Raw genomic sequence first — 24,216 nt, 5'->3', positions numbered from 1 at the left:
GTGTCTGTAATTTATACTTTGGGGAGGGTGGTGGTTTCTCTTCTTCCTTGTCCATTTTCCATGGAAAATATACAGGATGAGTGTGTGCTTCCAAGTATAACTTTCTGTCTTTCTTGCAGGTTCCAGTGGGGAACCAAACCTGTGTGTTCTGGGACTCCAATTTGGATGGAGGAGCCTGGTCTTCATCGGGCTGCACTGTGGTCAAGTCCAGCAACAACCACACAGTCTGCTCCTGTACCCACCTCAGCAGTTTCGCTGTGCTAATGGCACTCTACGAGCAGGAGGTGGTGTGGCTGTTTATCCTTTGCAAATGATAACAGCAAATTTTAGGAAATCTAAGAAAATACATTTTGTTTTAGTCTAAACTGTCAGGTGGACCATGGCTAGCTTTGCACCAGCAATCTCCAGTGCCCCTCTTGGAGGCCAACCTTCCTGCAGTTTAGTTCCAACAATAACAACTGAAAGTCAGATCCACATACCTTAGATTAGGGTAACCTAATCTTCTTAAACCCCAAAGGAAGATGCTGTAGATCTCCAGGAGAAATATTTCTATTATTTGTTTTAAGTGTGCACAGAAGCCATGAAACAAGTGATCTGTACATATCTGACCAGTATATAATACATCAAGCCTCATCAAGAGTGACATTTGACAAAGTTTTACAAAGGATTGAACTGTTGCAAATGTTGCACCCCTGAGTGACCTTGAGATTTCAGTGATATCTGTAGGTGAGATCAGTAAAAAACTTAAATAGTTATGCCTTTATGGTCGTTTATCTGACTCTACGTCTTTCTCTCCTCCTCAGGACATATTCGAACTGCAGCTGATCACTTGGGTGGGGCTGTCCCTATCGCTGGTCTGCCTCTTCATCTCCATACTGACTTTTGGCTTGATCCGCTCAATCCAGAGCACCCGAACTACCATCCACCTGCACCTCTGCATCAGCCTCTTCATCGCTGACCTCATCTTCCTCACTGGCATCACCCAAACGGAGAACCAGGTACCTTTAATATCGAGCAGACCTGTCATGAATATTCTGCAGACATTCAGCTTCAAATTTCAACCTTCGACTCATATGGGCTACACTAGCCTGCGTTGTTTGGAACTTTCCCAGCATGCCTGATCGAAGCTCACCTTATCAGATAATTATCAGAACCATCATGAGTGGCATCAGATGTGCAAGAGAAAGGAAAATTTGTAAATGTGCAGGTCAGTGGAGGACCTGGCCTGGACGTGAAATTCCTCACATTAAATGAACTGTAAATGAAGTGTTGTGTAGTATAGTTTTATTTGCGAGTCTGCTCATATGAATTCTCTACCAATTACAAATTCGTATTTTGTGATGTTGGGATGAGTTTTTTGGCCTAAAGAAAGAGTGGCACCCCCTCCCCTTTCCCCCCTGACCCCCACTGAGTAAAACCCCCCTCTGAACACCAGCCCTCCTGTCCTGCCTCGCCTCTGCTGCCTTTCCAGGTGGGTTGTGCGTTCGTGGCCGGCCTGCTCCACTATTTCTTCTTGGCTGCGTTCTGTTGGATGTGCCTGGAGGGCGTGCAGCTCTTCCGTATGGTGGTGCTGGTCTTCAACACCACGCTGAGGCCCCTCTACATGATAGCCGGTGGGTATGGAGTCCCCGCCCTCATCGTCGCCGTGTCTGCCGCCGTCCACGCCAAGGGATACGGCACCAGGCGCCAGTGAGTTGTGCGAAGGCCGGCGTGGGCCGGACCTGTCGTGGGCAGGCTAAACTGTAGGGTCCTTATGTTGTGTTTTCATTGTATTAAATATGTGTTGCCCATCTGCTGTCAGCTGCTGGCTCAGCCTGGACGACGGGTTTATCTGGAGCTTCTTCGGCCCTGTTTGTGTCATTATTGTTGTAAGTGTAAATGAGCATGTGGAAGCTCGACACTACTCTAAACTGGGTTTTGTTTCAAAAAGAGTTTGTCTCTTATTCTCACGCTCCCTCTCTCTCGTTAAATCTCTCTCCATGCTAGGTAAATGCAATCTTCTTCCTGATAACTGTTTGGAAGCTGGCAGAGAAATTTTCTTCTCTCAGTCAAGACTTAAGCAAACTGCATAAAATTAAGTAAGAAAAAGTTTTTATCATTTTTAAAACCAAATTATTCACAATCTTCAAACCTATATATACAGCTTTTAATATATATATATATATATATATATATATATATATATATATATATACACATCTCTCTCTCTCTCTCTCTCTCTCTCTCTCTCTTGCAAATGATCTATAGATAGATAGATAGATAGATAGAGTGCAAATGAGCTAGATAGATAGATAGATAGATAGATAGATAGATAGATGTGTGTGTGTGTATATATATATATATATCTAAAAATAGAGATATCTATCTATAGAGAGATATCTATCTATCTATCTATCTATCTATCTATCTATCTATCTATCTATCTATCTATCTATCTATCTATCTATCTATCTATCTATCTATCTATCTATCTATCTATCTATCTATCTATCTATCTATCTATCTATCTATCTATCTATCTATCTATCTATCTATCTATCTATCTATCTATCTATCTATCTATCTATAAAAATATGTGATCCTATAAATATGTGTTCAAGCACAGCCTGTTTATCTCCCCCTACAGGACATTTACAATCACAGCCATTGCTCAGTTGTGTGTACTTGGCACCATGTGGATCTTTGGCTGTTTTCAGTTTGATGAAGGCATGCTGGCCCTGTCTTTCCTCTTCACTATACTCAACAGCCTGCAGGGGGTGCTGGTGTTCACCATGCACTGCTTACTCAGTCGACAAGTGAGTCCACAGATTTACTGCTGAAGCATGCGGAGGAGTGCTTGATAGAAGTGAAGATACGATGCTAAGATATGGGTTATTAATATTGACTGACATTTAGCATTTAAAAAAGCACTGGAAATGTTGAATTAAGTTTGTTACTTTCACAATCAGCACAGTCCTGTAGTATATTTTTCCTCTAAACTCTCCCTGTCTCTACACTACCCCATTTTCTCTCGTTAGGTAAGAGATGAATATATCAAAATTTTGAGATGCATCTGTGAACCACAGAAGAGGACATACACAGAGTTCAGCACAAACCAGTTCAGCAAATCACAGGTACATTCACTTTTAAATTTTATGTTCTCTTACCTTTCTTCTGGTAATAGTTAGCAATAGTATGTATATTACAAACAGGACTTTCCAAAAAAATAATATATTGGTCTCAATTTAATTTTCCTTGAGAAAAAAGAAATAAAACAAACATTATTAGATAGTGTTTCATCAGCTTTAGCGTCTGTGTTTGCTTCAGCATCTGTCCTAAATAATCTGTACCAAGTGGACCATTTAATTTAATTTAGTCAACCAGAACATATTGCTGCAAAGCCAAATCTGATCGTGCTGTAAAAACCTGAACCTGCTGTTTTGTTTTTGTGCAGCTGAACTGAATGTATCTAGTGCAATGTAAAGCTTGCTTTTTCTATTAGTAGTAGCTTGTCTCGGAGTGTCCTAGCCACCAGGATTAAGAGCAGAGCAAAGTCAGGGCAGATGCACTGGATGTAAATGAATAAGCACAGCCTGCTGAATACAGGGGAAAAAAACAGATATTAATAGCCAAACTAATGTTTCAAAATATGATTGGAAAAACTAGCGAAATCTAAGAAAAATGGTATTAAATGGCAAATAACTGGACTTTATTTTGATCTGCACTCACATTTTCCCAAAGAGAGGCAGATAGAACTGCCTTTTGCCCAGTTATGTCTCTACCAATAAGGTAACTGTCCTGTGTATTACCATATAAGTGGATAGGAAAATAGGACCCCACAGATGATGAATCTAATATGACCGGGCACGACAACAGGATCCATGCACACCTCACCCGCTTGTGCTGTCTATTCCAGAGATGAACTCTCACAGAGATGACATGAACGTTTGAGGTTGCTTTCAGATGCTTGTGCACTATGAAACTCACAGTCTTCGTCCTGCTCCTATAGACTACTTAACTACATTTTCTCTAAAGCACAGCTAAGCGTGTAGTGCAGGCTCTTACCCTGCTTGGCACTCTGGAGGTGTGAGCTCAGGTGCAGAGAGTGTTTTCAGATGCTAGGCAGGAACAGAGTGATTTCTTAATATCTCTGAGCGAGGGTGGTGGGGAGATGATGATGAGCCGGAGCATTGAACTATCAACATGTGCCTGTGACAAGCATATGAACAAGGGGGATCTTCCCTTCCCTGTCTGACTATCACTCGAACCGTTTCCCAGGTGTCCGGGACCATGTCGCACACTGGAGAGTCACACATATGAAGCAAGCTGACTCCGCTCACAGGAGATCCTTTATGAGTGCAGGTGCAACCTCACCTGCGACCCCAGCTATGGCTCACGCTGCCGTTTCTACAGCTCACAGCTACCCCATGGCACTTGCGCATGGCCTGGGTGTCTCTGCTTCCTGACTGTACGCTAGAAACATGTGCCAAGTGTAAAGATTTCCAGCCTACTGTCCAAGATGATCCTGCCATGCATATACAGAAGTAAAGCCCTATGAAGACAAGTGTTCATGAAACCAAACAAAACTCAAAGTCTCTGACAGGACTCACATCGAGACGGGCCTCCTCAGCCCTTGAGGGAGCGCCATTAATGAGCCTGTGCAGAATTCCAGCATGAGGATGGTGAGATGGTTTGTCTTAAAGCAGATTAAAGAGCTGAAATGATGAAGAGGATCATCTTATTGTTAATGTGCTCCTATTTAAAAACAGAGTAGACAAGGCCATATTTAAAAATGCCTTTAGTTTTCAATGCCTTTATGTGTGTGTATATTTTTAATGACTATTGTGCAATATTTAATGCTGAGCTTTAAAGCAGCTCTAGAGATGTCACTGAATTACAAGGCATGGTACTCTGAGTTTGAAAATGTTTGTCACTTTTTTTTTTTTTTGTACGAAACCTGTGCCTCTGTATGCAAAAAGCCTTTTTTTTTTTTTATTAAAAGTATTCATTTGGAATGTTGTCTTGGTCCAGATAAGACAAAATCTGATGTTTTTTTTAACTGAACAAATGTCTAATGGAGAGAAATGTCTGTGTTGATGGCAGCTGTAAATGTTTCTTTACTAAGATCACAGGAAAAGGTAGCCTTAGACATTTTGAGAGCTGCATATTGCAAAGTAAATTTTGGCAGGATTTCTCTTTTTTGATAAACAAACAAAGCAAAGTAAAAGGACAGAAAGAAACTTATTAATATTTAGTTAGATGCTAAAAGTGTAAATACATAAATATTTGGTGAACTATTGCAACTTTTCACATTATAATACATAGATTCCTCAGTTCTTGACATACCCATAATAAAAGACTATTACACTCACCAGTAATTTTCATGTACAATTATATGAGTAGATTTTTCAGTAGGAAAAGTCATTCCAAGTATTACATGATTCTGAGAATTGGAACCGTTTTACCTTCTTATTTAAGATTGAGAAATATCAGTTCTGAATACAAGTCTGACTCAAATATATGCAAGATGGCAGGACAACAAGGGTTCTATTGAGTCTTTTATGCATTATCTATTTTAGACTGAAAATAAATACATCCCCAGAGGATTTATAGAGTAGTGACAATGCAAACATAGAAATGTATTCCTCATCAAACCGCACTGCCCACTCATCTCACACATGTGGTAAATCCCTAACATGTAGAAAGATCCCTAAAATCCAACACCACCTAGTATTTCCACAACTCTATACACTGATGGTTTCCAGACATCATGGTTTTTGTTAAAATCTAAAGGTCTGTCCATCACGTTAACAAGCATATCAGTTTCTGTTCTAGAACAATTAATTTTCTCTTATTGTCAGGCAATGCATTCAATCACCTTCTGTTCAAAGTACTCCTTTCCTCTAGCATGAGCATCATTTTGGAGATATGGGCGTGGCAATATAACGTACAGCTAGTTATCTTCACTGAACTGCTGGATGTTCAAGTGGTGCTCACAAAATGTGGGGTTTATAGATAATAGGAACACATTCGAGGGCAAACCCGGCCTTTTAGAGCAGGATGGTATCCATCCTACCAGAGAGGACACTGCTTTCCTTTCCTGTAACATAAAAGATAAAGTCTCACTACAGACCTAGTTAATCTATGGCAATCCAGAGCGAAGACCAGGCGACAGACAGAGGCAAAACAAACCGTCTGCTGGTCGCTATGTGACGTCACCTGAGGTTCATCATATTGACACTGTTTGTTCCCTGGGCTAAGCAGAAATACAGAAACAGAAAAACATGCTTTAATAACATAATTAGTATTAAAGTAACTGATTCACAGAACACTGCCTGCACCTTTTCTCTAAAGATGGGATTACTAAATGTTAGATCCCCAACATCTAAAGCACTCATGATAAATTAAATCCTAACAGATCATAGATTTAATGTACTTCACCTAACAGAAACATGGATCAAGCCAAATGAGTACATAGCTTTAAATGAAGCGTGTCCTTCTGGCTACAGCTATGTACACCGCCCTAGTCTAACTGGCCGTGGAGGCAGCATTGCAGTTATTTATACTCCACATTAGGCATAAAGCAGAAAGCTGGTTATGATTTCAAGTCCTTTGAAATTATTTTTACTAACAAATGATGTAGGCAGCGATAAGAACCCTTCAACCCTAATAGAACATAAAAATAATCGTAGATTTCTTTTTAGTTCAATTGCACATCCAACTAGGAATAAGACTGACATCAATGCTCAGATTACATCACACAGTAGTAATGAGTTCATGAATTTCTTCAATGAGAAAATTAAGCACATTAGAGATAACATTAAAAGCATTAACATGACATCAGGCAGCTTCTTGGGGACCAGAACAACCAAGCCAAAAATGATTAGAGATGTAATTTCTGGCTCTTGGATAGGTGAAAAGGATTCTAATGTCTTGCTCAAAATCCTCTACTTGCTTATTAGATTCACTGCCCACACACTTTCTTAAGGAAATCCTACCTGAAGTGATTGAACCTTTACTAAATTTAATAAACTCCTCCTTGAACCTGGGCTACATTCCCAAATCAATAAAATTAGCAGTAATCAGACCACTTATCAAAATATTTAACCTCGATCCATGTCAGCTGTTTGTCATGTCAGCTATTGCCAAGAGCCTAGAAAAAGCAGTAGCTCAGCAGCTAAGTTCATATCTGAATCAGAACCAGATACATAAAGTCTTTCAGTCAGGGTTTAGGCCTAGTCACAGTACAGTGACAGCACTAATTAAAAGTAGCTAATGACATGTTGTGGGCTTCTGACCAGGGTTATGTCTCTTTGCTTATATTGCTTGATCTGAATGCAGCATTTGACACTATAGAGCACAACATTTTACTAGATAGGCTCAAAAATGTTGTTGGGATTACGCCATTTTCTGGTTTAAAATTGTACCTAGCTGGTCGCTACCAGTTTGTTGACATAAATGGAAACTTCTCAGCATACAAGGTTAGCTATTTAAGGGCCTTTGCTTGTTTCTTTATATATGCTACCACTAGATGACATTATATGTAAAAACTGTGCTAGTTTCCACTGCTACGCTGATGACACTCAGCTATATGTCTCAGCAGAACTAGAGGACATGTTTCACCTTAGTATTATTAAAGAATGCATAAAGGTGTCAGACACTGGATGTTGAGGAACTTTCTCTCACTTAACAGTGACAAAACAGAGGCACTTCTATTAGGCCCAGAGACAGCTAGGTCCTCACTCTCTAATTACTCAGTGAACCTCAGTGGTAACACAATCACACCTTCCCCAATAGTTAAAGATCTTGGAGCTATTATGGATCTCAGGCTCTCGTTCAAAGCTCATGTAAATAATATTTCTAGGACCGCCTTTCTGCACCTTAGGAACTTTTCAAAGATTAGGAGTATGCTCTCCTCACATGATGCAGAAAAGCTAGTCCATGCATTTATTACTTCAAGATTGGACTATTGTAATGCCCTACTATAAGGCTGTACTACTAAGTGCCTAAACAAGCTCCAGCTAGTTCAAAATGCAGCAGCCAGAGTGCTCACTAGAACTAGGAAATTTGATCATATTAGCTTCTTTACATTGGCTCCCAGTAAATTTTCATATTGATAAAATACTTTTAATTACCTACAAAGCACTGAAAGGTCTTGCCCCACAGTACCTTAGAGAACTCTTAGTGCATCACGATCCACCATGTCTGCTTAGTCTCTTTACTAGTACCAAGAACTAGAAAATCTACCTCAGGGGGCAGAGCCTTTTCCTATAAAGTTCCCACTCTATGGAATAACCTTCCTGTAAATGTAAATGAAATTCAGACAGTCTCAATATTTAAGGCTAGGTTGAAAACCTGTGCAGTCAGGCATCTTATTAACTACTTCCCAACTTAGGTAAAGGTGTAGATCTGGGGGCCCAAAGGCATTAAGAGTTCTGGTAAACTGGGATGTTATGATGCTGTCACTTCACCTCTCTTGTTACTCAAGTTTGTTGACTGAGAGAGGCGGAGTGCTGATGGTCCAGGGTGCCCTCGTGCCTGTGTTTCCTTCTGGCTCTTTCCTTTTAGCTGTGCTGCTGTAATGTAGAGTGGTAATAATACATATGACAAGGAAACCATCAAAGCGAGGGGGGACCAACCATGACAGTACCCCCCCACCCCACCCTCAACACGTGCAACTCCCAGGCAAGTATGCTTGAAACCATGTCAGCTTTTAATGCTCACCCTAGACATTGCCTGCACTATGATGAGGGGTGCTTTGGCTTCCCTCAAGAGCACCTTTGCTGTTGTATTCACCATTTGGATCCTGAGTTAAAACCCTTAAGTGAATTTGGTGAAAATATCTGTGACTGCTAAGACATTCTCAGATCATCAACAGCAGGCCCAAGCAAGGTAAAATCTATAGTAATAATCTCCAGCAGCCTAGAAGCATGGAGGGGAGGATGGATCTTAGGTTGTGGCATCTTTGCTAACAGCCATGAAGCTGTTTTGTCCACCATACTACATCCTCGTGCATCCAAACCCAAAAGCTTGTGCTTCTCAACAAGTGCAGAGTACTGTCCATGCCTTGGTGACTCAGGCATGTATACACTCCAACACTCCTTAAGCTGGTAGGTAACAGAAGCTGCCAACAGTCGCCATGTTTCTCATCATCAACTACACACTATAATAACCCCCCAGCAGGGATGGAGCTGCATCCAAATTCAAGTTCTTGTTCCTTGTCATTAGGTTTCTTTTTCAATTCCATACTGAATACTTTTAAGTTTGCTGAAAATTGCACAAATTATCATTAGAATGACCCAGAAGGGTTGGCACATTCCCTTGGTTCATACCACCAACCTCAAAGGCTTTGAAGCGGCACTGTAGCTAGCACCAAGTCAAGGATAGTGCCGTGACTAAATATGACTGCAGATTGCCACACAACTGTCAAACTCTGCATCCATAGAAACAGGATAATTATGCGCTGCACACAGTTGCCTAGAGAGAACATGAGCAATGGTACTGCTCCAGCCTGGGCGATATTGAACTTCAGAATCAAACACTGACAAATGTGCAATCCATCACCATTCAATTGCTTTCAAATTGGCTGTTTTCAAATGGCATAAAGGGTCATCGTTAGTGACTACCATGAATTTAGAACCCATCAGGTAACCTCCACATTTTTAGACCGTTGCCCATTTAAATGTGAGGAGCTCTAATTTCGGACAGCTGTAGTTCCTGTCATCCATCCTCAGCATTTTCCAAACATCTTTCTGCCTATGCAATAATTCATTTTAACTCCTTGTTGCTGTTACATAACAGCACCCAGCCCGTCTGTCTCTAGTAGGAAAGATTGTGTAAAACCAGCAAAACAAAGGACAGGTGCACCTGTTAACATTTCTTTGAGCACGTCAAAGTCTGTTTGACGTTCCTCAGTCAACACTTGTCATTATAAATGGTTGAGTTTGTTGAGGCTCCCTACATTTAGACAAGTTCTCCATATTATGCATCATGCAGACCAAAACCCCTTGAGAATCCCTGTGTATCCTCTATAATCCTCTATTGTAAAAATAAAAATATAGGAAACTTGTATAACACTTTTCATGTACCCAAAAAAACTGCATTAATACTAGAACAAAGAATACCAAAGGACAAACCAGAAACTACACAGCAGTAACCACAGAACCCATGTCTCAGCCTAGGCACAAACAAAATCTGTCAGCTCGCAAAGGGTTAAATACTTAGCTAATAAGCTGAATCAGGTGTAAAAGATAATGCCAAATGTATAAACTGAGGGGTGGGGCAAAGGATGGAACTGAATATCACTGGTCCTATTAGTATTTAGATTGATTATGTGCTACCACTATTAAGAACTCCCTTTCTATGTCCATTCTGAGATCTGTAGTTTACCTCCAACCAGTGTCAAGGTCAGAGCGAGGGTTGTGAAAATAATGAGAGTACCCGTTGGAGCTCAGGCTCACGGCATATCCCTTTGCTCCTGCGATTCTCTCACTAACCCCCCGCACTTTGGGTCTTTATCCTAGTTCTTATCCAGTCAAAGTGCAGCAGAAAAGAGAGAAATGTTCCGCTCTTATATGGATTCTGCCACTGTGTCAGTAGCTGTGAGAAAAATATGGATTTGGAGAACTTGTCAGTCTGACCGTCTCAAATCAATGAAAATGAGTTTTGTAGCATTTTGCTTCACTGCATCACAGCTCCACGATGGTGTGCGTCAAGCCGTGAAATTAATATTGCTCAGAAAAGGCAGGTAACTAATTGCTAACTCATCAACATCATGATATCACACAGTTACTAAACAGCAAGGGTCAAAGTGCAGAGTTTTAAAAAATCTGTAAAGAATCTCGTCTAAAGGAAGAGGGGACACATCTGTGAAGAATCTTATTCTAAGAGAAGCACAGTGATTCCTTACTAAATCAGCCTTGTGGGTACAATTTGCTCATTTGATGGATGCAAGTGTGCAGACAGACAGGAAGAGTTGGAGGAGCAAATACATGGGAGAGAGAAAAGGGAAAGTATGTATATGTTTATATATATGCAAAAACATAAAAGAGGGAAGGAGAAGGAGGGATGAAGCAAGAGAAAAGAAAAAAAGTATAGTGAAATGAGGCTGGCATAATGGGGTGGGAGAATGAGGAGGGGTGGGGGCACCTCACCCAGAAGGAAGTAGTGCCAATAGGTGGAAGGGCTCCACGGTACAGACCGATGTCTGGAGCATCGCACGGGGGAAGTGGCTCGGCTGCACGGAGGAAAAACCAACTCCGCAGCTCAGTGAGTAGGACGTCTCTTTCCCTCCAACTCCATTCTCACCTTCCACATAACATCCACTTATAAGATGCCATCAATTGTGCTAAAACTGTTTATCCACTGGTTCCAATCATATTTGTGTATTTGTCAAACCGATTGTTTTTGTATTTTGACGTTGGCTGTGGTCATGACATGACGTTGCCTTTGTCAGTGACAGTGATGTTTGAACAGAGAATTTTCATTTTACGTGAATTTTCAACTGTCGCAAGCCCTCTGAAATTAAAGAGGAGCGGCTGTCCTCTTTTCAGTATGCATATAGTCTGTCTGCTTCTGTGTTATATCCTTTCTGTAGGATTCATCTTTAATCAAAAAATTGAATGGGCCAGAGTTGCATTGTGACTTAAAAACAACTATAATGCCTTTTATTGTAAACATATTTATTTATGCTCAACATTCATTTCCATCTTCACAGCTTAACTCTTTGTGCCACTGATCATCTGTGCATCTGCGTGTCTGAGAGAGGAAACTTGCCTTGATTCAAAATTCACTTTCTGAAACTGGTAGAAGCATTGTGCCCTCCAGTCTTTAAGTGTTTTTCAAGAGTGTAGTTTTGCATTATTTTCTGTACATTTTTCAGTACAGTACATTTGCATTATTTTCAGTACTTTTTTCAGTACAGGGCATTTGCATTATTTTCAGTATTCCTCAAGCAAATGCTTGGCAAAATGCTCATGGTTGAAACTCTTAGTCTTCATTTGTGTCCAGCTGGACTTACATGAACAATAGATGTAATTGGGAATGTTGCTGTGTATGCACTGCATGCATGTAAACAGTCTGCACGCGGAATAACGCTTTGTGACATAGTCCCTTCCACTTTCTGTGACGTGGACATCCTATGTCAGTCATATTCATATTCCTTACTGATGAAGGCTTTTCTTAAAAAAAAAAGACTGATTATAGACCGGAGAGAAGGATATGTCCAGTTTAGGAAAAACGCTCTTATATATCATAGTATGTGAAATTTATAAAGAGAATTACTCACACATGGCCTGAAGTTTCATTTTGAAGGATTGTGCTGCAGGGAGTCAAAAAGGCCATCCTGTCAGTGTGAAAGCCCGAGGAATACATCGTGATGGGACGTCATTATCCCATTTAAGTTTTGCTAGTGGAACAGAATTTGTCCTTGTCGGGGTTCCTGATGGCCAGGGAGGACTGACAAGATCAGCCTGGATCAGAAGTTGGGATAGAAAGGAACAAAATCTGACTGGCTGAGTTCAAAGCTTGGAAATCTAAAGCGAAAAGCTGAGTTAAATTTCATGAACCTCTTGCAGTGATATAGACTCTATCTTTTCTATGATATTCCACAAAAATTGAGTGTTTATGAGGCGCTATACACCAAGTACCAAGTACAGACACACAGCCAAACATACCATGTCACACAAACATACCATGTACATTTGTCATTCTAGTAGTATATATTTTTTTAAAAAACAAATAGGAAACGGAACAAGTGTGAAAAATCATTAATCACTCAGAACAAACACAAACAGCCTAGACAGGCGTGAAGTATTAGAGAGAGGGAGAGGGAGAGGGTCAGTTTAGGAGGGAGACAGAAAACATAGCAATACCAGTAATATCAGCATTGAGGACTAAACTGAGAATTTTATCCTTGCTTTTCTGCCAGAGAATTTAGTCATATAGTGTGAGTATTCCTTTAACTGAATTGACTGCCTTTATTGGACTTTATTATGAAACTATGACTTTGTGATTGCTATCCAGGTATCTTTATGAGTACAAATCTCAGTGCAAGTCCCCATCAGAAAAGACTGATAATCTAAGTGACTGGCCTATTACAGGGAGAATATTACTACTCGGACCAACTTGACACGTGCACCAGAGGAAGATGGAAGGTACAGCCTGTTTCCCAGTAATCTGCGCCACCTGAAAACGTGTTGCTGCGGTATGAATCGGACCATGCTCAAGTTATTCTCTAACGCATTATACTGTATGAATTTGCCATAATCGCTGCATTATTTCCTTGAATTCGATGAGTACTTGGGCCTTTGTTTCCAGACACAATAGACCAAATTCATAAATCCTACCGTCAGATTTAACGTTATGTCAACAGCAAACAACCCCGCGGTAACACGCTTCCTCATTCAAATATATTGGTTGATGGGGTTTTTTACCGCATTTTGTCCTTATTTGCATACTGTATTAGCGAATCATAATAGAAAAAATAACAACAACAAACAAAAATATGATAAATGTCCCGGTAAGAAGATATTGATTGGATGATATTTTCTTTAACAATGTTTTGTCATGCATAAAAGTCATCAACAAAGTAAAAAGTATAAAATTATGCATCTGTTTGGACTAAGCACATGCTGTGAACATGCAATAGCAGCAGTACACGAAGAGCGTGACATGCCTGAGCAGGATCGCAAACTGCCACGAACTTTTGCTATGACGTTGACACCGCTGCACTAATTATCGCCACTGTAACTGACTAGAAATTAAATGGTGTGTCGCATATTTTGTGGGGCGTAGCCATCAGGCTTTATGAATCCACAAAACAGCGGGGTAACGTGGAGCAGAAACAGAGGGGTGTGGTAACATGCAAAGCGTGCGCAGCTCTGTGCTTCATACTTTTCCCACTTTAGTGCACACAGTAATAAATATGGTGATGTATGCATGTGCGCACGATGAAAAGTATTTTTTTAATGTTTGGGATTACTCTACATAAGCGATCGTGTGTGTCTCATTTGCACTTGGTTATGTAGGGCACTTGGGACAACAGAGAAGTGACAAATGTCATGTACTGTGTGCAGTGCAGGCATTTTGAAAATCATTACATTTTCCACAAAACACAAGAGGCAATGAAATGATATACTTCATTGGTTCTCAACTTCTGTTTTAGAGACCCGGTTACCTGCACAGTTTTAAGTTCCTTTCCAACAGATCATTGTCATAATCATCACCAAGTCCTTCATTAGCAAGATCAGGTGTATTGGGAGTAAGAACATTTTGAAATTGCCCAGATCAGTGGGTCTCCACAGTACTCTGTTACTTTACAACACAGAACTAGTCCCCCCCCCCCAGATCCTAAGAGTGAATTTTCAATGCATTTCTTTCTGAAATCCTTTTGCAGATGACACACCTTTGACCTTCCCCTGTGAACTTCCCTGTGAACTTCCCTGTGTCGTCATGGATTTTGTGTTGCCGACCTGTGTTCCCTCCGTGTGTCAACACTCCGCAGACCTTAACCACTCCTTTCCTTGCCTCCATGAGCCAAACACAAGCCCAACAGCCCCTTCTCCACTCAGCCCACCCACCTTCAGCATGTCCTACTTCACCATGAGCTTCGGAGCACTGTCAAACTTAATGGGCCTGGCCATCCTCTGCATGTCTCAAGTCCGCTTCCACCGCCGAGCCAAGACGCCGTTCCTCTTCCTGGTGGCGGCTCTGCTCCTGACCGATCTGGTCGGTCACCTGGTCACCGGGAGCTTCGCCCTGCATCTGCACCTGGGCCGAGTCCTTCAGCACAGGGAAGAAGTCAGGGGCATCGAGCCTCCTCGGAGGCTCTGCAAACTGTTTGGCGCCTGCATGGTCTTCTTCGGCTTGAGTCCTTTGCTGCTGGGCAGCGTCATGGCCGTGGAGCGTTGCGTGAGCATCACCCAGCCACTCCTGCACTCCACTCTCATCACCACAGATCACGTGTGCTTTGCCGTGCTCCTGCTCTTCTCCTTGGCCTTTGCTTTAGCAATGCTGCCCCTTGTGGACGTAGGTGGGTACACACCACAGTTCCCGGGTACCTGGTGCTTCCTCCCTGTGCTCGGCACCCTTTCCCCCATCGATGCTGGCCTGGCCTTGGCGTTCTCAAGCCTGGGCCTGGTAGCACTGGTAGTGTCCGTCTTCTGCAATGTCCTGAGCGGGCTCACGTTGCTGCACAGCCGGCTCATTAAGCCAAGATTGACGTCGACCGCTGCCAGGAGACATGCATCATCTGTGTGCCCGACTCTGAATTCCCTGGACGTGGAGATGATGGTGCAACTATTGGTGCTAACTGTGGTTTCATGTGTCTGCTGGAGTCCGTTTCTTGTGAGTTGATCCTTACAGTGCTGATTTATTAGTGAAACATGTAATAAGGCTTTCTCTTCTCTCTTGCCTTGAATGCAGAATAATAGGACTTTTGAAAATGAGTGTCAAGAACTGCCACAGAAATTATTGCACCACAGTTCTACAATACCTTATCAAAATGAAAGGTGTCTCATACAGCAAGCTTAGTTTTAGGCGTAGTGTTTGGCCTGCTATGGCAACTCTTAAGATAAATTACAGCAACAAACGAAAGACGTATTCTTCTCATAGTGTGTGTCTTTCTCCTTCCCATGTCCAGATTTATATCTCCATATCTGTGCGACAGTTCTACAGAGGCAATGTCAGAGTGGATGAGCAGTACAAGCAAGTGCTGCTGTTGGCCTTGAGGATGGCCGCCTGGAACCAGATCCTGGACCCGTGGGTCTACATCCTTCTGAGGCGGTCCGTACTGTCCCGGTTGTGCCGCCTGCTCCGGCCCCACGGCGCCATCTTAACCCGGAGTCACTCCTGCACAGGCTCGCAGAGACAGGAAATCTGTTTATACTGACACCAGAGCAAGCACGAACTGCAGCACAAATCCAAGGCACGGGTTAACAAGAAGGGGTCATTAATATGTCACAATGTAAAACAGCCATTGGACTCACCAGCATGTGCATTGGGGGTGACTCGCTCTTCCGCGGCGCTTGAATCCAGCCATCATATCATAGTTTTCCAAAATATTTAAGAGGTCAAGAAGTTTAGGTGGGTCAGTGATGTTAGGAATTTCATAAAGATTGGCGCTCTTAAAAGAGCTCTCAAACTGTTGCTTGAATTCTGGGAATCAGACAAAGCTTTCTGTATATGGAAATGATTTGTCACTTATTTATTTAATTAAACTATAACTGTGTGATATTGCAGGATTCTCTGACTATCACGTGAGATAGTCAAAGATTGGCGTTCAAAACTGTGAGATTGGCGTTCAAAACTGAATCTGCATGATTTTTTTTTTTACTTCACTTTGTCCTTTTGTAAGCATGTTATGAGCGTATATGCATAACCGTCTATAAAACTGTTAATATTTAACATTCATTGTTTCCGAATGGAAGCCAGTTTTTATGACAGATTCATACTTTTATTATGAAAAAATAACGCGTCTTCAGCCATGTTGTGACATGTTGTGACTTTCCCTGGCCAACTCTGGCTTCACACCCTACTCCAAAAGACGAAATTATTTGTTTTTTTACCGCTATTATGTGACACTTTTATTTAACGTATAAAGTAATTGCAATTAAATCTACCTTTAATTTAATAAGAACTCGTCATACTTACTTTCCATATTAATTTGGCTCGTTATTTCCTGAATAACGTACTAGGCTTCGCCATGGGATGTCAAAGGTGAATAATAGTTTGGAAATATAAGTTGTAGCCAACTTCAGCAACACTGTATCATTAACACAAGGTCGTCATATGTCGGTATCCAGTTGGTCCTCGTGAGGGACAGAGCGGGTTAACGCGCCGGCTCCGATGTTTACAGCAGCCTGACCTCTCCAGTTATATACTTTCTTTTTTCCTATTTTATCTTAGGTAAGTGTAACGTGTGCCGCCTCCGTTAGCCCTGTTTAGCCCGCCGAAAATAATATGCTTTAACGTTCGATTTCAGCTTTAACTCCCCTATTTATGATGGTGCCAGATTATTGCGAAATACTAAGATACAGACAACCCCGACATTGAGAATTTATTTATCAGGAAAATGCGTGAGGTGCTATTTTCTCCTGCTTTCGCAACGATCCATTCTACTGTAGGATGCGCTATGCGGCAACCGCCTCTCTGTCCTTCGGTTCTCTGGGCCTGCTTCGTCTCTTCGGAGCGCCTTGGTCCTGGAGTGTGGCAGCTGGTCTCGGAGTCTACCTCGGGACCGGTGGCTGGCAATACTTCTATATTGCAATTCGCACCGTCAAAAGGGACATTAAGTGAGTGCAAGCATTGATTTTATTTTTTTTAAATGTATAAAACTTGTCGCGTTAACTTCTCAGAATCATTATTTCAAATGTGGAATAGTGCTGCCAATAGAGTGATACAGATCAACTGGTTATAGCGAAAGTGTTCACGTGATGTATAAACCTACAAAGTGTTTTCCCATGTGGGGGGATTTTTCCTGTGGACACGTGTGGAGGAGTAGGCTCAATTTAATATATGACACACAGAGGACGCAGGCTGTAGTAGATGATTTTGTTAAAGAGCTTCCTCGTTCAGTTGACCTGAAACTACACTGGAGGGCTTATTCTCATTAGAAGTTCTACTTGAATGACGACTTCTGTTCTTTCTGTTGTTCCAGTGGACTGTATGTGCTCATGAGGGTGAAGCTAGCGCTCTGGCGTCACACGCGCAGTGGTAGCACTTTGCCCGTCATCTTCTCTCGGACAGTGGCCCGGCACCCAGACAAGCCTGCCCTTGTGTACGAGGCGACGGGGGAGACGTGGACCTTCTCGCAGCTGGACCAGCTGTGCAACGCGGCAGCCCACTGGGCCCTGAGCCAGGGCTGGACCTCGGGGGACGTGGTGGCGCTGTTCATGGAGAGCAGGCCTCTGCAGGTCGTGCTCTGGCTGGGCTTGGCTCGTGTCGGTGTGGAGGCGGCACTGATCAACTTCAACCTGAGGCAAGACTCCCTCCTGCACTGCCTGGGCGTGTCCGCGGCCCGGGGCCTGGTTTTCGGGGCAGAGATGGCTGGCGGTAAGAACTGCGAGTCTGTGAGACGTTCATCTTGCCTTCCTAACGCAGGGCTCGAGGGCTGAAGGGTTTCCATCCACCCTGGAACAAGCTCTTGGCACAGTGTTTGGCCTGCAGGTTCAGATTGGCGCGCCTCTTCCCCAGACACCCCAGAGATGATTTACTGGACAGAACTGGTTCCTTGAAAGTTAATCTCATAACTGCCAGTTGAGCCAGGGATTGGTTTGTTGTGTACAAAATGACAAGAAGACAAGACAAGTCCCTACACGAGAAAGCTGCTCTTTGCAGCAGATTCGGACATTTTTGCGGTTTCAAAGTCCACTTATTAAAATGCTGGCATTTTTTAATTTGTTGTGTTTGTGCCATCTTTACTTGGACAGATTATTAGTTAAAAAAACATGGCACCCGCACAAGCCTACCCTTGTGTACGAGGAACGGGGGAGGTGTCTGTAATTTATGCTGTACCATGTCCCCAGTGTGTCTAAGGTCCATGTCTGTCTGTTAAATTGCACGGTGCATGGAGGAATGCAGCTGTGCTCTGCATATTCCGAATCATGATAAAGTTGACTGGCTTGTTTATTTATTTATTTATGATTGTCTGAACAGCCTTTGCATTACTTCACACTGGTGATTCTCTCTGCTCTATCCTGTCTCTCCACAGCTGTGTCTGAGGTGAGTCCCTCTCTGAGTCTGTCTATGACTCGCTACTGCACTGGAGACCTGGGACCCCAACAGCTGGCTGCCCTGAACGCGCAGTCACTGGACCCCATGTTGGCGTCCTCCCCCCATCACCCACCGTCCTACGTGCCGTCAAAGGGCTTCAGCGGTGAGTGGCTGCTCGGCCGCGGTTTCTGACTCTCGCGTCCAAGTGCTCACAAAAGTTGCCGTAGCAATGGAACTTTAGCAACGCCGCTGTGTCATAACTGCTGCATAACATCCCAAGATTTCAGTGTCTGAATGAAGGTAAGAGTTCTCTGCTTTTAAGTCTCTGGAAGCAGAGATGGTTTAACATGGGCACCCATTCCCAGTCCATTACTTTATAAGAACGTGTCCATTTCTGATGGAGTGTGACATTGAGCGGGTCATGCCTGTTGTAGATCTTGCATTTTAAAGTGAGTGGTCTTGCCCGTTCAATTTTGCTATTCCATGGTAACTGGTCAAAGCTGAGGCAGAATCAGCTCTTCCACCCTGTGTGTCTAAATTATTCACCCTTAAAGCTGAATCTGAAGGCATGGGTCTGTCTGAGCCAGTACAGGTGTGTAGTATAATGTCAGGCTGTCTCAGGCTGGACTAGTATATTTGCTATTCATATTAAACAAAAAGGACTGAAAGAATCCAGCACATTGGCCTTTTGCTCTGCACAAGAAAAAGCTTGATTTGAGGTTCCTGAATGTCACTAGGGAGGAAGAAAATTATTTAGTGATGAGATGCAGTGTGTGTGTGTGTGTGTGTGTGTGTGTGTGTGTGTGTGTGTGTGTGTGTGTGAGAGAGAGAGAGAGAGAAGGCATCTGTGTATATGAAGGACAGGGCCTCATGTGTTTTGTGTCTACAGATCGTTTGTTCTACATCTACACCTCTGGTACCACCGGTCTTCCCAAAGCCGCTATTGTGATCCATAGTCGGTAAGTCATGCTTCATGTTACAGCTGTCAAACACGTGTTTTACAGAGTGCTTCATATGCACACAAACATGTGGACAGTCACTCCTAGATGGCTTCCTTCCTCCTCCCTAGGTATTTTAGAATCGCTGCATTTGGTTACTATTCATTTCGCATGCGGCCGGATGACATCATATATGACTGCCTGCCACTTTACCATTCAGCAGGTGAGCACCGTGTCGCTGTAGGATCACCCAAGAAGTTGCATCATAAAGTTGTTTTTATTTGGTTTATTTGGGGTTTTTTTAATTATGTTTTTTACATTATCCTGAGCCTGAAATGTGTGGATTTTATTGTTACTTTTGTCTTTAAAGCAGTTTTGATGTTTATGTTGCACACTGATTAAATGATTTGTCAATATACTTTTTTTCATTATCTCAATTTTGCCCAGGTAACATCATGGGTGTCGGTCAGTGTTTAATCAACGGGCTGACGGTGGTGGTGAAGAGGAAGTTCTCAGCTAGCCGCTTCTGGGATGACTGCATCAAATACAACTGTACCGTAAGGGGCTGTTTTCTCGGGTTGTTTCTTGTCTAGTTGCACACACCTATACAAGCCTTATACTAGTACTTATTGTTTATTACACTGATTGTTGTCTGTTATAGAGCTCTTATGTATTTTGTACTTCTAAGCATCAGCATTGATTCCTGTGTTTCAGCTGTATTCTAGTTTATTGGTATCTTGGACTCTAACCTACTGTATTGGGGTGTATTTTATGAGTAAATGACAGCACTTTTGTAAGTCGCTCTGGATAAGAGCATCTGATAAATGTCATAAATGTAATGTAATTACTGAGACTCTATGTACTGTTACAGAAGGATTATGGTAGTACCACTTCTGTAATTATGCAAGCATACTTTAACAGCTGTAAAAAGATGTAAAAGACTTTTCTGATGGTGATTTGAAAAAGATAGTGGTAACTTGCCTACATTAGGCAGACACGTCCACTGCAGTTGTAATAGGTTTGTGTTGTAATCTGTAATTTGTAATAGGTTTGTGTTGCAATCTGTAATTTGACCATACCTGTTCTACGGCATTTGTTATAGCACAAATGTTCTAATGACATTAAAGTTACCCTTAAAGATGCTACACTTCCTAAGATGTCGCAGTCTAGATACAGTATTATCTGATTACATATTTGTAATACATTACTTTTATTTTACTATAGTACAACACAAATATTGTGCAGTAATTGGATAAAGGTTACACTTTCAGATAAATTAAAGTGTATTGTATTGTGTGCATTGTAGCTGTGTAAGGTGATCTGAGTTGTGATGCTGCGTCCATCTGTAACAGGGCACACCTACTCAGGAGTTACATTATATACTGGCATTTGCTGTTTATGTGCAACTGTAGACGCACGTAATACAAACTGGGACTGTGGGGGAGCTCCACGGGGCGGTTCCGCGGTTAACCAATGCGTTGCCTTCCCGCGGAGTCTGGTGTCCCTGCGGGAGCTTCACAGTGCTGCTCAGGCTGAGTGTGGCTGCCCCCTACAGGTGGTTCAGTATATAGGGGAGATCTGCCGCTACCTGCTGTCTCAGCCTGTGCGCCCCTCGGAGCAGGGTCATCGCGTGCGCCTGGCGGTGGGGAACGGCCTCCGGCCCAGCGTGTGGGAAGCCTTCACCCAGCGCTTCGGCATCGAACAGATCGGCGAGTTCTACGGAGCCACAGAGTGCAACTGTAGCGTGGCCAACATGGACGGCAAGGTCAGCGTTGCCAGCGGCTCGCGACGGCAGCCGGCCGCTTCTTTCAGGCTGTTGGTTTTCTGGGCGCACGTTCATGACGTGTCTTTGGAAAATGCCCAGGCAGATTGCCATGACTTGGGAGTTTATGGGTAATTCTGTGCTCCTCTCTCAAGGTGGGTGCATGCGGCTTCAACAGCCGGATCCTGCCCAACGTCTACCCTATCCAGCTGGTAAAGGTGGATGAGGAGACCATGGAGCTGGTGCGGAACAAGGCGGGACTTTGCATTCCATGTCGACCTGGTGAGTTCACCATGTTGGAAGTGAGTCAGCATAATTACTAGACTCCAGCCTCTGTTACATGGTTTTATCCACGCTGGCATTTCAAGGTGTTGCATGCCGCAAATATCTATTCTGCTACTGAGAGCTGGTAAATGTAAGTGAATAGCCAATGGCTATTTTCCGCTGGGGCTCCAGGGGAACCAGGACTGCTGGTGGGCAAAATCAACCAGCAAGACCCTCTGCGCCGCTTCGATGGATATGCTAATCAGGAGGCCACTAGGAAGAAGATCGCCCACAATGTGTTTAAGAAAAATGACTCCGCCTATCTGTCAGGTATGCCCTCTCAAACAGTACTGCAGAGACTCTGTGGAGACAAGTCACCGCCAAATGTGAAAACGACATAAATCCAGGAACATTAAACATGATGTCAGTCGTTACGGAGCTCCTTCAGTGTCCCGTGTTCTCCTGGGCTGCTCCAGGTGACGTCCTGGTGATGGATGAGCTCGGCTACATGTACTTCCGGGACCGCAGCGGTGACACTTTCCGCTGGAAGGGGGAGAATGTCTCCACCACTGAGGTGGAGGGGGCGCTGAGCAGCCTGCTGGGCCAGACGGACGTGGCCGTGTACGGCGTGGCAGTACCGGGTGAGCGACGCGGCACGAGCTCCTCGCAGGGGAGAAAAAAAGCAGAAGTTCCCAGCAACTCGGGCCGAGTCGTTTTCTACAGGTCTCTGTGTAAAACCCATGGTGTGTGTGTGTGTGTGTGTGTGTGTGTGTGTGTGTGTGTGCGGATATGTGAATTGCAGGCGTGGAAGGGAAAGCTGGCATGGCAGCCATTGCTGACTTGAATGGGAGCTTTAACTGCGATTCTTTCCTGAGGGAAGTCCAGAAAGCGCTGCCCCCATACGCTCGGCCTGTCTTCCTCCGCATCTCCCCACAAGTGGACACCACAGGTGAGTTAGACCCTAAGAACGTCCACGAGCTACATGTAAAAGAACCTCGATTTGCTGTTTGGATTAACTCTGTTGCTTGTCAGAGAACTCATTCAGAAGATTATATGTCTCCTTCCCTCAAGGAACATTTAAAATTCAGAAGACCAGGTTGCAGAGGGAGGGATATGACCCCCGAATCACATCTGACCGGATCTACTTTCTCAATGCTAGAGCAGGACGTTATGAGGTTGTGAATGAGGAGTTGTATAATTCCTTAGTTGATGGTAGGATACCTCTCTGAGAAGACAAAGGCAGAGTAAGCTCTGGAACTTCAGGGATCACTTATAGAAATGCAATCACTGCTGTGATTTGTGTTTGTAATATGTTGACAGGCAACATTTAGCACTAAGCCAGCAGCACTACATTTCATTATGCTATTTTACAGCGTTCATTCTGTGTGTGCTTAACATTCATAATAGGATTTGATGTGTATTGTGAATGGAAATTCCTTTACCAGCCAAAGATATATGCAAGGGTTTGTATAGGAAGAAATACAAATACAATATATTTGCTGGGAAATTCACAAAAACTGATAGTGCCTACCTAAAGATGTAAATGACTCTACAATATGTTGCATCATGCTTATGTAAGTAATTCTTCACCATTCGGGATGTTTGTGTAGACTCTTCCATAGGTACACTCCATTTTTGGTTACTGTAACAACACTATGGCAGAACCTGCAGGTTGAAGAATTACAGAGCAAACAGTTCCGTTTTTCCTCTTTATTGAAAGTTCTTTCTGTTTTGACCTACTAAATTACCTTTCAAATATTACCTGAAAAATTCTTCAAGTGTATAAAATTAACTCTCTTCAGAATTATCCCTGTGTAGTTCAACACTAACATTAATCATGCTCTCCACACTGATGGCTTTAAACGTTTATTATGGGTGTGTGTTTCTGTACACATCTATTACAAAGTGCCTTGAACTGGGTTTCCCCGTTCCGAGAAGTCCAGTATATCATGACAGGTTCTTTGAGTTGAATGCTGGCAGAAAGACTATAAGTGATGTTTAGGCAGCTTTTGACACTAATATTTCACAGTCCCACGTTATAATGATCATCAGGAATATGATCCCAGGGCAGGAACACGGCGCACCGAGTTCTCCCTTTTTGACATGGTGTGAATTGCGAGTTCAAACTGAAATAAATATTTTTAGAACCTGTTTATCATTTGTAATTTTATACTCAGACTTGTGAACAAACGATCTTTTTTTTTTTTTTTTTCTGTTCATAAGTTGAAGTCATAGATGATGCATGTGCTTGTGTTTTATCTGTTCAGAGAATAGATGCACTGACCTCTAAACAATTTACTATTAATCTATTACTTGGACAACAAGAATTGGTTTGGAACTCACTTATCATCCTACAAATAAATCAGTGGCTAATATACTTTAACATCTCAATCTCAGACCACATTCTTTTTAAGGAACCTCCACTAGTCTTACACAGATGAGGCAACAGCATCAAAGACGTGGTCATTAAAAGTGAGACACATGACCAAAGGAATATGAACTGTGCTGCTGTAGTCTGCAACCGCTGCAGATATGCCACATGTAAATGTATTAGCACAGCCT

General features: G+C 42.8%; 3 protein-coding genes and 1 long non-coding RNA gene across 4 annotated transcripts in view; 3 read left to right on the top strand and 1 right to left on the bottom strand.

Annotated features, from left to right (window-relative positions):
• Window positions 1–5,363, top strand: part of adgre5a (adhesion G protein-coupled receptor E5a) — a gene marked incomplete at its 5' end in the record, with an annotated part of 28,808 nt that extends 23,445 nt beyond the window's left edge. The window contains 8 exon segments of the mRNA XM_081715701.1: window positions 120–284; window positions 804–998; window positions 1,472–1,689; window positions 1,802–1,868; window positions 1,987–2,078; window positions 2,627–2,795; window positions 3,018–3,113; window positions 4,258–5,363. Of these exon segments, the coding sequence (XP_081571827.1) occupies window positions 120–284; window positions 804–998; window positions 1,472–1,689; window positions 1,802–1,868; window positions 1,987–2,078; window positions 2,627–2,795; window positions 3,018–3,113; window positions 4,258–4,299 (1,044 nt within the window).
• An 8,740-nt stretch (window positions 5,364–14,103) lies between these two features.
• Window positions 14,104–16,724, bottom strand: LOC145658625 (uncharacterized). Its single transcript, XR_014124280.1, has 3 exons — window positions 16,630–16,724; window positions 15,966–16,003; window positions 14,104–15,828 (listed from the first exon to the last, which is right to left on the bottom strand). It is a non-coding gene; the product is annotated as an uncharacterized LOC145658625 (long non-coding RNA).
• Window positions 14,431–15,868, top strand: ptger1c (prostaglandin E receptor 1c (subtype EP1)). The gene is made up of 2 exons (XM_035524957.2): window positions 14,431–15,324; window positions 15,620–15,868. Exons 1-2 carry the CDS (start codon window positions 14,431–14,433, stop codon window positions 15,866–15,868), a joined length of 1,143 nt encoding a protein of 380 aa, XP_035380850.1.
• A 19-nt stretch (window positions 16,725–16,743) lies between the features above and the next one.
• Window positions 16,744–23,807, top strand: slc27a1a (solute carrier family 27 member 1a). Its single transcript, XM_027017290.3, has 13 exons — window positions 16,744–16,884; window positions 17,103–17,270; window positions 17,636–18,030; window positions 18,689–18,853; window positions 19,580–19,649; window positions 19,760–19,851; window positions 20,076–20,185; window positions 21,184–21,393; window positions 21,546–21,672; window positions 21,847–21,984; window positions 22,131–22,295; window positions 22,457–22,603; window positions 22,726–23,807. The coding sequence occupies exons 2-13, from the start codon at window positions 17,104–17,106 to the stop codon at window positions 22,881–22,883; spliced, it is 1,944 nt and encodes a 647-aa protein (XP_026873091.2). The 5' UTR covers window positions 16,744–16,884; window position 17,103; the 3' UTR covers window positions 22,884–23,807.
• The last annotated feature ends 409 nt before the right edge of the window (window positions 23,808–24,216 follow it).

Source organism: Electrophorus electricus, chromosome 6, assembly GCF_041902795.1.
Source record: "Electrophorus electricus isolate QZ-2024a chromosome 6, ASM4190279v1, whole genome shotgun sequence".
Classification (NCBI taxonomy): domain Eukaryota; kingdom Metazoa; phylum Chordata; class Actinopteri; order Gymnotiformes; family Gymnotidae; genus Electrophorus; species Electrophorus electricus.
Note: the sequence above shows the minus strand (reverse complement) of the source record. Positions and strands in the feature narration are given on the sequence as shown.